Below are 14086 nucleotides of genomic sequence, written 5' to 3' on the forward strand. Positions count from 1 at the left end.
ATATTCTAAAACTTGTCATGTTAATCAAGAATTAAGAAACCTAATTAAGTCCTAATTTCTAACTAGAACAATTAGCAAAAAAAAACCAAAAAAAAACCTGGAAATGGGCTTCTGGAGTAAAAATTGGGTGCAAGATTCGCTTGGGGGTTCGTAGGCCCACGTAAGGAGTGCAGAAAAATCATGGTTTGGACTTGGGAGCCCAAGCCCCACCGAAACTCAACCCAGTGAGGGGGTGCACTGGTTCAATAGTGGTGTAAAGTAAATCCTACTTGGGACAAAGGCCCAGGTCCAAAAGAAAGTCCAGATTCAATCAAAATCTCTATGCTGAGTCCCTACAACCGACAAAAAATCAATGCCAAGTACCGCGAGCGCCGTGAAAACCCAGTTCGCCCTCTTCCTCCGCGTTCGATAACCTCAGATTGAACAAAGGAAACTCCATCGCGGCACAAGAATCGCGATTCCATAAGCTTCAATTTCGCGCACGCTAACAATGCCCCCGATGAAAGCTCAAGAACTCGATTCTTCGTTAAGATTCCGGCACAATGATTTATCCCACGTGCAAATTCAACAACAAATCGACATCGAGACTGAAATCGAATGCGTGATTAAAAGAAAACAGGAGGCGAGGGAACCTACCGAGTCGTTCCGGTTCGTTTCAGAATACAGAATACAGAACCGAAGCTTTGGGATCGAGAAGGAGGATAGTTCCAAAACCGGCTTCGATCGACCTTCACCGTTCACGTCATGTCAGATCCGCGCTAACAGACAAAAACGATATTGGTTCAAAATAGGAAGCTCGCCGAATTGAAGTGTCGTTGATAATGAAATCCGGCCTCGATTAGTTTTGTGGGAGGAGACGACAAAGATGAGTCATGGCTCCCTCAATTGAATTTCCACAGCGAAGACGTTGGATTATAGTTCTTTAATTTGCAGTTGTGAAAAGGTAATCGCTTCCATTCTTGAATCAGTTCTTCTTTTTTTTCAACTCATGTGTATTTCTGAACTTGTAGTCGCTGCGAGTTAATGCCTTATGGTTATTGTGTTGCAGAGTTGTTCGAAGCCAGATTAAACAGCACCGAGATAGGCTCCGAATGGCAGAGATATGGAAGAAGAGCCTTACGTTCGAAGTGAAGTCTGCTTTACTGAGCGTTTCAAGGACAAGGTCGGAACAGAATATCCAGGTGAATTGTTCTTCCCGAATTCTCTTCCCTTCGATTCACTCCTTCTTCTTCGTTTACGGATTCTTCTTCTTCTGGTTTGTACTGATGCGTTGTGGTTGTTTTCCGGCGATGGTGATATGGAGCGGCGAGATTTTATGCAGAACCATGCTTTAGGAAGAATCAAGGAATTGCAGGTCATCAAGGTTGTGGAATGTGCAGGTTGAAGATGATGAAGAATGGAGAAGGTTTCTGCAGAATGAAAGGCTTCGTGTGCAGGTTGAGAAGGTTGCGTTGAAAGATTGAAGAATATTGAGGTGTGAGGTTGAAGATGGACAGTGGAAATTGATGATGAATGGAGAAGATGGAAAAAAGCCCCCCAATCTGAACCGTGAAGGTACTCTTTTATAACTTTCTCAATCCCTCCTTCTATTCTGTCTATCATGGAAATCAGTTAGAAGAAAAACGGTTAGAAGTTTGTTAAATTGGTTGGAGAGGTTGTTAGAGTTTGTTTGAAAATTCTGTTATCAGCGTTAGCTGGCTTTGTTGGGTTAGTTATTAGTTATTTGGAAATTCTGTTATGATTGTTAGGTTAGTTGCAAAACGGTTAGGATTAGTTAAAATAGTTAGAGTTAATATTTTCCTTTTTGATTTGTGAAGAGAAGTTTATAATTCTGTTTTGGTTAGTTGGAAAATGAAAAACTGTTAGTTAGTTATTCAGAGTTTTAAATCGGTTAGTGAGTTAGTTGGGCGGTTAGAGGTTGTTAGGAAATGGTTAAAAATTCTGTTATGAAATTGGGTTAAATCAGTGCACTGTTTTTATTATCTGACTTGAAAAGGTCACGTTTGCGGAATGCCATGTGGGGTTCGGAAAATCCAACTGTCATGTATATAATATGCTGTTATGATGCTTGAAATGAATCTTGTATGACTTCTAAGGGGCTGGTTTTATGCAGGTCTTCAGAGTGCAGGTTTGGTTTGCTACAGGTGAGAGATCACGGTTTCAACGGCACTGGTTTGTATCGATGATTGTAGCTGTTGCAAAACCGAGTGCCGTGTGCTTGGCTCATGGTCGACATACAGAAACCGAATGAAATTGGTATAGTTTTGAAATTGGTTTACCTGTGTTTAGGATTTTCGGTTATGTTAGAAGCTTTTGGTGACCAAAGTGATTAAAGGTCGGTTTGGAAGTTAGGATTCAGAATGAAAGTTAGTCATTTTGCAAATTAGACGTAAGTTGCATTTTTTTCTAAATCAATTTCTGCCATGCTAATGTGTTGTGCTAATTGGAAATGTCGGATGGTGGTGAGTTAATGGTTTTGAATGATTTATGATGTAATGGAACTTTGGAATGAATTTAACATTCTCTTAAAAACATTCCTTCTGCAGGTTGAAAAGTATGCAGGTTGATTAGAATTGAAAGGCAGGTTGTTGTTCCGTTTCTTGGCCTTTTGGCTGTTGGCTATCGGCTATGAAAGTTTGGAAAGCTCGCATTTGCAGCTTCACGTCACAACCGTTTCGTTTCCGCTTTGGCCATAGTCATTTGCATTAGGATATAGGCAATGGGTGTAACATGGTGAATTGTATTTATCATGGGTTAGAGTTAGATACTTGGACTTGGACAATGGTCTTGGATTATGTAGAAGGATAGTGGTTCAAATGTTATGATTAATTATGGATTTAGTTGTATTATAATGTGTTTTACTGAAGAATTTTAGCTCTGCGAATGTAGCTTTCAGCGTTTGGAGCCGGTACATATGCTTTGGCATTTAGCTGTCGTTGTTCGTTTTAATGCATTTCGACCTGCTTTCCGTTTTGGACATGGCATACATGGCACCGAACCTTCACATATTTTTCTTACTTGGTATAATGTGACTTGGGTTAAAGTGGGCCTAAGGATATTGGGCCTAAAAAATCAAAGGAGAAAATTCCAACAATTTAAAATGGACCCCCAAGAAAAATTCAGTATTAAGTTAATGATTTCTACAATCAATTCACATTTCAAAATCGACTCGAGAAAAAAAACCAACTTGAATTTCTACCATCCCTTTGATCAATTCGAAGCATAAACAAATATGAAATTAAAACTAGCTTGGCACTCGAATCCATTTGAAACCAAAATCAATATGCCATAGTGATGAATCCAATATCTACATGCAATAGACTAACAAACGATCACAAGGCTTATAAGTTAAGCAAATCAAATGCCTCAAGTTTAAAGGAGACTCTTTATGCTTGTGGAATACGTCATGCAAGACCTCAGACATTAGATGACACGAACTGCGATAATAATGAATGAATAACCGTGAATGAGAATGGACCAGGGGCCCGTGAATGGAAGTGTAATTGTATTGATGAATCATGACATGTAGTCGAGAATCAAATGGTTGACTTTGGATGAGCATGGACCCATGAGTGAAATGAGGCACAAAACCAAATGGATAACTAGACAACCAGATATGTGTTAAATTTCAAAGATCAAAGCATGATCATGCTTGATCAAATGCCTCAAAATATAATTAATTCACCATGCAAGTGAAAGTTCCGAAAAGTTAGGGTTCCCAAATCAAAGCACAACACCGTATGGAACCTCCCCAATTAGGGTTTCCAACCCTTCCAAACAAACCACAAGGATTACCCACTCTAATACCGAAGTCTCCAATCCAAGCCCACTTTGTTAATCCGAAACCTTGAATCTGTGAGGTATGAATGAGGATGAATATGCATGAGACATGAATGAGGTTAGATGGACCTAAGGTTATGGGTCGGATGCAAAAGAAAAAATGGGGGACAAATTTTGGGGTACTACACCAACACACCACCGGAGCTAGGGCTCCGGTCTTCTTCTCCGGTGGACCTCACCGGACTGGTCCACCACCAACCACCACAAAAATAAAAAAGCAAGGACATGTATTTAAAGAAAAAATGCTTAGGAGCTCGAATCTGACCTCAATTTTCTCCAATTCCAAGTATATAAAAAGATACAGGGATTTGAATTTTGAGGATCATGAACTGAGTTGCTTTGATTTGACCTTAAAACAACTCAATCTTCTTGCCTACATTGGTAGGACTTCAGCCAACCAAAAATCACAAAGAATAATGAAGAATTGAGGTAGAATCGAAGAGATGAAAATTCTGAAAAATTACCTTTGAGGAAGCTTCAACCTTGCTTGATCTTGATCCCAATTGTGCTTCGCTTAGTTTCAAAAGCTTAAAGGAAGTGATTAAGATCAGAAAATGGCTTGGACTCTTGGAGTTTCAATCTCAAAATAGAATGAGATTTGAAGCTTTATTTTCAAATGAAAACCTTCAAGATTATCCTTTAATGATGAGCGTTTGGGTTCCAGGTTCAAAGCTTGGGCATGAGGTCCTCAATTCTGAGCATGAGGGGTTGTATTTATAGGCAATGTGATTCATTTCCACACACTTTTAATTTTTGCCAAAATTAGCAATTCTCATTGCACGTTTACATGGGCGTGTGATAGGCCCATCAAGTGATGTATTCAGGTCAAAAATTGCTTGAGAATCATGCTGAAATCATGTCATATGGCCATGCATTTGAGTTTGAAATGTGAAGGTGAAAATTATCTAATTGGTCCCTTGAAAAGAACCTATGCGCAAGTCCTTCATTCTTTGGCCAAATAAGGTGATCTTGGACTTTTTGGAAATGTGAGATCAAGGGAAACAAATTTCATGTTGAACACTTTTCCATTTTAAGCTTGGATCATGATGAATTTTGAGGTGGAAGTTTGGAAAATCAAACATATTTAAAAAAATTCTAAGTACCAAGTCAAATGTTCACTTCTTCCACCTTGAATAACTTCTTCTATGGGCTTCAAATGGAAAAAGTTCCTTCATCAAATTTGTAGCTCCTTAAAACCTATTCAATTTGTTAATAAATGCGACCTAATTTGAATTTGGCATGAAGGAGTTATGCATTTTAGAAATTGAGGAAAATCACTTGTTCAATGGTAGTGGCCCAAAATGACCTATAATGTTTCCTCTTGGAACATGCATTTGCAAGTTTAATTTAAACATCTTCAAAACATAAAAGTTAAAAAGGACATCTTTAATTTGATCATGAAACTTGAATGGATTTCATATCATAAAAATTGAGCAAGTTATGGTCTTTGGAAGTTAACCTCCTAACTAGGGTTCAGACAAAATGGCCTATAATCGTTCACCATAAAAAATTCCTTTCCAAGAAAAACTAGCTCTTGACTTCAACATAGAAGTTGTTTGGAATGTCATTAGAAGTAACTTTTCTCTTGGAATAATTTTTATATGACTAAAATTGTAGGAGATAGGGTCTAGGGAACCCCAATTTTAACCAATTAACTTTCTCTGGTCAACCACCATGAACCAACTTGCAAGTTTGACCTTATCTTGATATTTGGGACTCATGGAGGATCATATATGAGTAATATGACGTAATATGAAGTATACCTTGAAATATTTGATCAAATGTTGAAGAAACTTGCTGAGGAAGTCACACAAGATACCTAGATGAACTAGGGCTTCCAAGGCAAACAAGCTTCAAACTCTTGATGAATTCTTGATCAAAATAATATGTGAAGACCATGGGGATCCATATATGATGTCTAGAACCAATGTAAACCATATCTTCATTGTTCTCCTTGCATTGAGGGTCTTAAACCCTAGATATGAGCTTGATGGAGCATGGGTGAACACACACACTACCTACAAAAGTAACAAACTATACATAGACATATTTTTGGCATTTTGGTTAGTAAATAATGAAAAACAAAGTATGATACAATAAAATGTGCTTGGTGACCTCTCCCAATGCAAACCCAATGAATGAGGGGTAAGGAGGATGTCAAGGTGTGATCCCAAAGCCAATGCAAATGATGAGATATCACGAGGGATCTTAGGGTCGAAATTGGGGTCTTACACCTTCTTTTCGTCTTTACTCTCCTTTCCATGTATATAACATTCTTCCTTTGTGACCACCTATGCTAATATAGATGTTGACCTTTGGGCGATAGATTCGTTAAAGTGCCCTATTTTGCGATAATTCTTGGTTTAGATGGAAGACTCTTATAGTGGCTTCGTTGAAATGGGCGAGGTATTCCCTTAGTGACTCTGATGGGCCTAGACGAATGTTAAACAAGCTGGTGGTAGACATCTTTCTATGTCGACTTATTGTAAACTGGTGTACGAGTTTTTTCACCAGATCCATGTAGCTTCGATGGAATTCGTGGTAGGCTCATGTACCATCGTAAGGCTGCATCTCTGAAAGTGCTAGATAAAAGCTTGCATTTCAGATGATCAAACGATCCAATGATGTCCATTTATATTTTGATGGAGGTGACATGCTCGTAAGGGTCTCTACATCCATCAAACTTTACAAAGGAGGGAGACTTAAAACCTTCGAGGACATGTGCTTCCCTTATATCATCTGAGTGAGGTTGTAACCTCATGTTGCCACTGTTGAATGTTAAGGACATTGTACTCTAAAGCTCGGTTTTGACGGTATATGCTTGTCCATGGTGGCGCACATCTCTGCTATGGCGTTAGGATCGTTGTTGCCTCAAGTATCCTCCTATGTGGGAGATTGTGCTCTCCTGGACACCATGATTGGGGACAATTAGGGCTAGGAATGGAGACTTTGGTGAGTGTCAAAGTGGTGGAATAATGGAAGATGTGGCACAGGTCGATTTTATCGGGTGCCACTATACTTACTAAAAAAAGTACAGTTGTGTGGCACCCCTAAGTTGGTAGGGGTGACCAGAGGCTTTAAAGATTGTGGTGGTTAGGGAAAGCTCACGGTTGTGAGAAACCCTATTTTGGTGGTGTGTTATGTGTGGCTAGAGCAAACTCACGAGAATGAAAAACTTTGTATTTTGGGGTTTTTCGTGGTGAATTCAAAATATCCCCACACCCTAAGGATGAGATATTTATATAGACATATTGGTATGGATTTGGGAATTTTGAGAAGTAATAACCGCTCCACCTTGACTAGGGAACCTATTGACTGCATATTTTGTTAAGAGTCCCACATCGGACAATATATGGCCTGAACATGTGTTTATAAGTGGGGGCAGTTCTCACTCTACCAACCGGTTTTGTAGGGTTGAGTTAGGCCCAAACCACACATTCTTAACATGGTATCAGAGCCTGGTTTAAGATCCGGTGGGCCACCTACTATGGTTTCCGCTATCGGGTCACCCACCATTTATTTCCACGCTCCAGATGTCCAATCCTAGGCGTGAGGGGGTGTGTTAAAGAGTCCCACACCGGACAATATATGGCCTGAACATGTGTTTATAAGTGGGGGCAGTTCTCACTCTACCAACCGGTTTTGTAGGGTTGAGTTAGGCCCAAACCACACATTCTTAACATATTTCTCGGATAATCGTGGTTATGACTTCTTTCACATGTGATTATGGACTGCGTATACATCACCCACCGTCCACGTTTTTCTTTAGGGCGAGTCACTTATTACTAAATAGGGATCATGCATAGACGACTTATTCTTGAGCAAACGCCTAGTAAGGATTGGTTTTGCATTGTCGTATTGTGAGTTTTCATAAATATATTACTACAAATACAAACAACCATTATATTTAAATATATTAAAATTACAAACAAATATAGTGCATTTTGTTAGTAATTTTATGGGCTAAGTTAAAAAATATGTATTTAAGGACTAAATTGACAATTTAAAATAGATTGAAGAAACAAAATCATAATAAAAAATAGATAACAAAATTGTTGTTTGCCAAAAAAAATGAATTAATGAAAAAAAATTCACCAAACTTTTTAATAAATAAATAATTTATAAAATTGATCTTTGAATAAAAAATTCATAATATAGATATCATGTCAAGAAATTTTAAAGTAGATTTGAAATGGCTTGATTCATTATTAAACTATCTTGAATACGATCGCTAAATAATATTAATTTTGTTGCAGCTTAATAGCAAATCAAACATGAAATGTGCTTTGAATTTTTTTGACATGATATCTATGTTATAAATTTTTTATTCAATAGATATGTTCATATAAAAACACATAACAATGTTTTTTTTGTAATGATAAACACTTTCAAAACCTTGAAGCTAAATTAGATTACATTAGAGCCTTTGAATATCATTTAATATATTGATAAGGTGTTTGGTTTTGTTTAAAACTTATTTATGAAAATAATTTAAATCTAATTTTTATTCACTAATAACTGAAACAAAATTTCCATACACATAAAATCCCACAATTTATATTCACTAATAATATTAAATAAAAAATAGACACATCATCTATTATTTCGTAAAGTGTATACATATACTAAACAACAACGAGATATACAGTGTTAGTATTAAGTTTCCTAAAATATGTTTTTTATATCAATTTCAATTTAATTATATTGCGAATACTGATTTATAATAAAAGTGAAATGAATTATAACAAAAAAAAAATTGTTTCTTTTATTTATGTATGAAATGGTGAATTTAATGAAAAAATTTATTAAGAGGAGATTAGCTGTTTGTTTTCTTGATGTAAGCATTACTTAGCTGTGAAAGTTGTCGGAGAGAGAGAGAGTTGTGTGACACCATTGACGAGCTCCATAGCTTTCTCGCGAGAATAATAATAATAATATTAATAAAAAAACAGAAGAAAGTGGTTGTCTTCTCACTGTCTGTTCTATCTCTGCAATTACAATCTGTTTTATTTATTTATATGAAAGTTTAGAAATTGGAATCTGTAGGAAGACATTTGAATTTGTGATGGAGAGGAAATGCGCGATGGATGAAAATGCGAGATCCAAACCAACTCTAATGTTATTGTCTTTCTCTTCCACCAACATTATCTTTCGTTGACCGTTGTTCTAGACTCACAACAACAACAACAACAACGTGTCTGTTTGCTCTTTTCAACTCACGTTCTTTTTTCCTTATTATTATTATTATTATAACTCTGACCTGATTGGGGTCCTCTCAGTTTTGATGCACGTTGCCAGCCAAATAATCAAGGTTTATATATAACAATATGAACACGTATTATTATGATTGTTTGAGGTTTGATTGAAAAATGAGGAGGAAGTTACATCTGAGCAAGATCTATTCCTTCGCATGTGGGAGACCATCTTTTAAAAGAGAACATTCACATATTGGAGAGCGTGGATATTCACGCCATGTGTTTTGCAATCAACCACACACTTTTGAGTATGCAGATAATTCAGTGAGCTCAACAAAGTATACTCTTGCCACATTTTTGCCCAAGTCACTCTTTGAACAGTTTAGGAGAGTCGCTAATTTCTATTTTTTGGTAACTGGTACTTTGGCCTTTACAAACCTTGCCCCCTATACTGCTGCCAGTGCTATTCTTCCTTTGATTATTGTTATTGGTGCTACTATGGTTAAAGAGGGTATTGAAGATTGGCGACGCAAAAAACAGGTACTTTCTTTTCTTTTTTCTTCTCCAATATCACATGTATAATTAAGTTACTTACTTGAATCACAGGATATTGAGGTGAACAATAGAAGAGTTAAAGTGCATAAAGGTCATGGAACTTTTGAATATACTGAGTGGAAGAATCTCAAGGTGGGGCATATTGTAAAGATAATAAAAGATGAATTCTTCCCTGCAGACCTAGTACTTGTTTCGTCAAGTTATGATGATGCAGTATGTTATGTCGAGACAATGAATTTGGACGGCGAGACAAATTTGAAGTTAAAACAAGGATTAGAAGTCACTTGTGCTTTACACCAAGATTTTGACTTGTCTGATTTTAGAGCTTCAATCAAATGTGAAGATCCAAATGCAAATTTATATTCATTTGTTGGGACCATGGAGTTTAACGATCAACAATATCCCCTATCTTCTCACCAACTTCTTCTCAGAGACTCTAAACTTCGTAATACAGACTACATCTTTGGCGTCGTCGTCTTCACTGGTCACGACACTAAGCTCATTCAAAACTCCACCCATCCACCTTCAAAAAGAAGCAGAGTTGAGAAGAAGATGGATAAGATTATCTACTTATTATTTTGCATTTTATTTTTTATGGCAGCTCTTGGATCTGTTTTCTTTGGAATTACAACTAAAGATGATTTGAGCCAACAAGGTGTGATGAAAAGATGGTATCTAAGACCAGACCATTCTACAATTTTCTTTGATCCTAAAAGAGCTTCTGCCGCTGCTATGTTTCATTTTTTGACAGCCTTAATGTTATACAGTTTCTTCATTCCAATCTCATTGTATGTATCAATAGAAATTGTCAAGGTTCTTCAAAGCATCTTCATCAATCAAGATATACATATGTACTACGCCGAAGCAGATACACATGCCTATGCCCGTACTTCAAACTTGAATGAGGAACTTGGACAAGTTGATACAATACTTTCTGATAAAACCGGAACTCTCACTTGCAACTCAATGGAGTTTATAAAATGTTCCATTGCTGGGGTAGCTTACGGACGTGGTGTTACAGAGGTCGAGAGGGCCATGAATAGAAGAAATGATTCTCCTTTGATTAATGACATCACGGATTCTCCCATTACAAATGAACCCTTACCCATCAAAGGTTTTAACTTTACAGATGAAAGGATAACCAATGGAACCTGGGTTAATGAGCCTAATGCAGATATTATCCACAAGTTTTTTCGCTTGTTGGCAATCTGTCATACAGCTATACCAGAAGTGGATGAAGATGCAGGAAATGTCTCGTATGAGGCCGAATCTCCTGACGAAGCAGCATTTGTGGTTGCAGCCAGAGAGATTGGTTTTGAATTCTATAAAAGGACTCAAACTAGTTTATCCATGTATGAATTGGATCCTGTTTCTGGTGACAAGGTCGAAAGGTCAGTTTTTATTATTCAATTTGTTCAAGGCCACTGTAAATCACCTCTTCAAGTAACGCAGAATGACAGTAATTTTTTGCAGGATTTTCACACTTCTGAATGTGTTAGAATTTAATAGCACGAGGAAGCGAATGTCAGTGATAGTGAAGGACGAAGAAGGGAGAATTTTGCTGCTGTGTAAAGGTGCAGACAGGTGAGTGATTAACAGTCCTGTCTTTTGTAACCTTGGTTTCTTGGCATTTGACCTTATTGATCTGTTCTGCGTCATATTTGCATGCAGTGTCATGTTTGAAAGACTTGCCAAGGATGGTAGGGAATATGAAGAGAAAACCTTGGAAGATGTGCATGAATATGCTGACGCAGGTCTAAGGACACTGATATTGGCTTACCGTGAACTTGACGAAGAGAAATACCAGGAGTTTGATACTGAATTTTCTCAAGCAAAAATTTCAGTTAGTGCAGATCGGGAAACATTGATAGATGAGATAACAGATATGATTGAGAGTGATCTAATCCTTCTTGGTGCCACTGCTGTAGAAGACAAGCTCCAAAATGGGGTGAGTTGGGAGAGAAGTGATTTATTGGTTGGAACAGAACTTGAAATGATTCCTCTTAATTGTTTTGCTAGGTTCCTGATTGCATTGACAAACTTGCACAAGCTGGAATTAAGATATGGGTTCTAACTGGTGATAAAATGGAGACTGCCATCAATATTGGGTATTATGATTTTTCCATTTCTTAAATTAACTTCATCATGATAACTATTTCTCAAGGTATCTCACATCGAAGTACAATTGCAGTTTTGCTTGTAGTTTTCTTAGACAAGGAATGAAGCAGCTTATAATTCAGTTGGAGAGTCCAGACATTCAAGCATTGGAGAAGGCTGGAGACAAGAGGGCCATTGCAAAAGTAAAATAATGATCAACTTATAGTATATTCTGTTTCTTTCTTTTATTTTTATGCGTTTCTTAGCATGGAAGGGATAGCTTGGTGTGTAACTATTTTAGTGAAACTGTGGAGTTAACCCTGTTTCTTTATGTTGACTCATGTTTCAGGCTTCAAGGGAAAATATCCGGCATCAGATATCTGATGGTGCTCAACAGCTTGCCGCCTCTAGAGGAACCACTGAGCAAGCATTTGCTTTAATTATTGATGGAAAATCACTTGCTTACGCTTTAGAGGATAATATGAAGGACATGTTTCTAGATCTTGCAATTCATTGTGCATCTGTTATCTGCTGCCGGTCATCGCCAAAGCAGAAAGCACTAGTACGTTACAATCTATTCTGACATTTTGTTTTAGTTCTGCTTAGTTTTAAAAAGTAATACATTTTATTGGTTGTTCCCTTTAAGGTTACTAGACTGGTAAAATCTGGAACCGGTAAAACTACATTAGCTATTGGTGATGGAGCTAATGATGTTGGAATGCTTCAAGAAGCTGATATAGGGGTTGGAATCAGTGGAGTTGAAGGAATGCAGGTATAAACTATAAACTATTCTGTTTTTGTTCTTTAATGCTTCCTTGTACTGTTTTGTTAAAAGTATTTTGTTCCTCCAGGCTGTTATGTCTAGTGATATTGCAATCGCACAGTTCCGTTATTTGGAAAGATTACTTCTTGTACATGGACATTGGTGTTACAGGAGGATCTCATCAATGGTATTGCCACTCTCATCATCATCATTCTATAGATTAGTCATTTGGTTTTGATTATTATTCTTGTTGCAGATATGCTATTTTTTCTACAAGAACATCACATTTGGCTTTACTCTATTCTTGTATGAAGTGTGTACATCGTTCTCTGGACAGCCTGCATACAATGACTGGTTTTTGTCTCTCTATAATGTCTTCTTTTCATCACTTCCAGTGGTTGCCCTTGGAGTCTTTGACCAGGATGTATCTGCTCGGTACTGTCTAAGAGTAAGCTCTCACTCTTGACAATATGATATGGCTGTTATTTTCCCTATCACACTCTAACTACATGTGATGATGATGATGATTATTCCTGGGCAGTTTCCTATATTGTATCAAGAAGGTGTGCAAAATGTCCTGTTTAACTGGAGGAGGATACTAAGTTGGATGCTTAATGGATTTATGAGTGCCATAATAATATTCTTCTTCTGCACAAACGCCATGGAGATTCAGGCCTTTGATAAGGAAGGAAGAACTGCTGGGAGGGATATACTCGGAGCAACTATGTATACATGTGTGGTATGGGTTGTGAATTTGCAGATGGCACTTGCCATAAGTTACTTCACATTGATTCAACATGTTTTCATATGGGGAACCATTGCTCTATGGTACCTTTTTCTATTGGTTTACGGTGCACTGCCTCCTGGAATTTCCACTATTTCTTATAAACTTTTCCTTGAAACTCTTGCACCATCTCCTTCTTATTGGATTCTCACATTGTTTGTGGTCATCACAACACTCATACCATACTTGTCTTACTCAGCAATCAAGATCCAGTTCTTTCCTTTTTATCATGAGATAGTACAATGGATAAGGTATGAGGGGAAGACAAATGATCCCGAATTCTGCCATATGGTGCGCCAGAGATCCTTGCGCCCAACCACGGTTGGTTCAACAGCACGCTTAGCAGCTAAGACTAACAGCATTACAGAGAGTTCTACTAACCAAAGATGATAATAATAATAATAATAATAATAATATATACTTTTCTTCAACCTTCAGATGATCAAGTTTGTGTATAGCAGCCTGAAAATGTTTTGGAGGCTACCATTGATTGTAGCTTTTTCTGTGTATATCAAGAATTCTTGTTACGACCAAGTAGCTTTGCTTCTTATAATATAGATAGATACCATGTCATAACAGATTTCCCCGGCTCATTTCGACCCATTCTCCTATTTCATTTTATCATCTTATATATCTCTGCATGTTACATAAATGAGAAAATTAATAACTTATTTTGTAGGGTTAACATTCTTTTTTCTTCCTTTATTCTTTTGGTTGGGATTCATATTAGTCCCTTAGCTTTATAAACGTTCATTTTGATCCCTCAATTATTCAAAAAGAGTTACGTTTCTCCTTTGTCCTTGACGTCAAAGGCATTAGTTAAAGCCAATGGAAGAAGTCAGATGTCTCTGA

At 37.2% G+C, this 14086-nt stretch overlaps 1 protein-coding gene and 1 long non-coding RNA gene across 2 annotated transcripts; both read left to right on the forward strand.

The window, feature by feature from the left end:
• The first annotated feature begins 336 nt into the window (after positions 1–336).
• On the forward strand, positions 337–2846 carry LOC127119005 (uncharacterized). Its single transcript, XR_007802539.1, has 4 exons — positions 337–943; positions 1049–1554; positions 2114–2256; positions 2547–2846. It is a non-coding gene; the product is annotated as an uncharacterized LOC127119005 (long non-coding RNA).
• Positions 2847–8668: 5822 nt separating this feature from the next.
• On the forward strand, positions 8669–13814 carry LOC127119006 (putative phospholipid-transporting ATPase 9). Its single transcript, XM_051049217.1, has 11 exons — positions 8669–9575; positions 9642–10981; positions 11064–11174; positions 11262–11538; positions 11610–11698; positions 11782–11890; positions 12037–12249; positions 12334–12459; positions 12539–12637; positions 12707–12898; positions 12992–13814. Exons 1-11 carry the CDS (start codon positions 9210–9212, stop codon positions 13622–13624), a joined length of 3555 nt encoding a protein of 1184 aa, XP_050905174.1. The 5' UTR covers positions 8669–9209; the 3' UTR covers positions 13625–13814.
• Positions 13815–14086: the final 272 nt, after the last annotated feature.

Source organism: Lathyrus oleraceus, chromosome 2 (genome assembly GCF_024323335.1).
Source record: "Lathyrus oleraceus cultivar Zhongwan6 chromosome 2, CAAS_Psat_ZW6_1.0, whole genome shotgun sequence".
Classification (NCBI taxonomy): domain Eukaryota; kingdom Viridiplantae; phylum Streptophyta; class Magnoliopsida; order Fabales; family Fabaceae; genus Lathyrus; species Lathyrus oleraceus.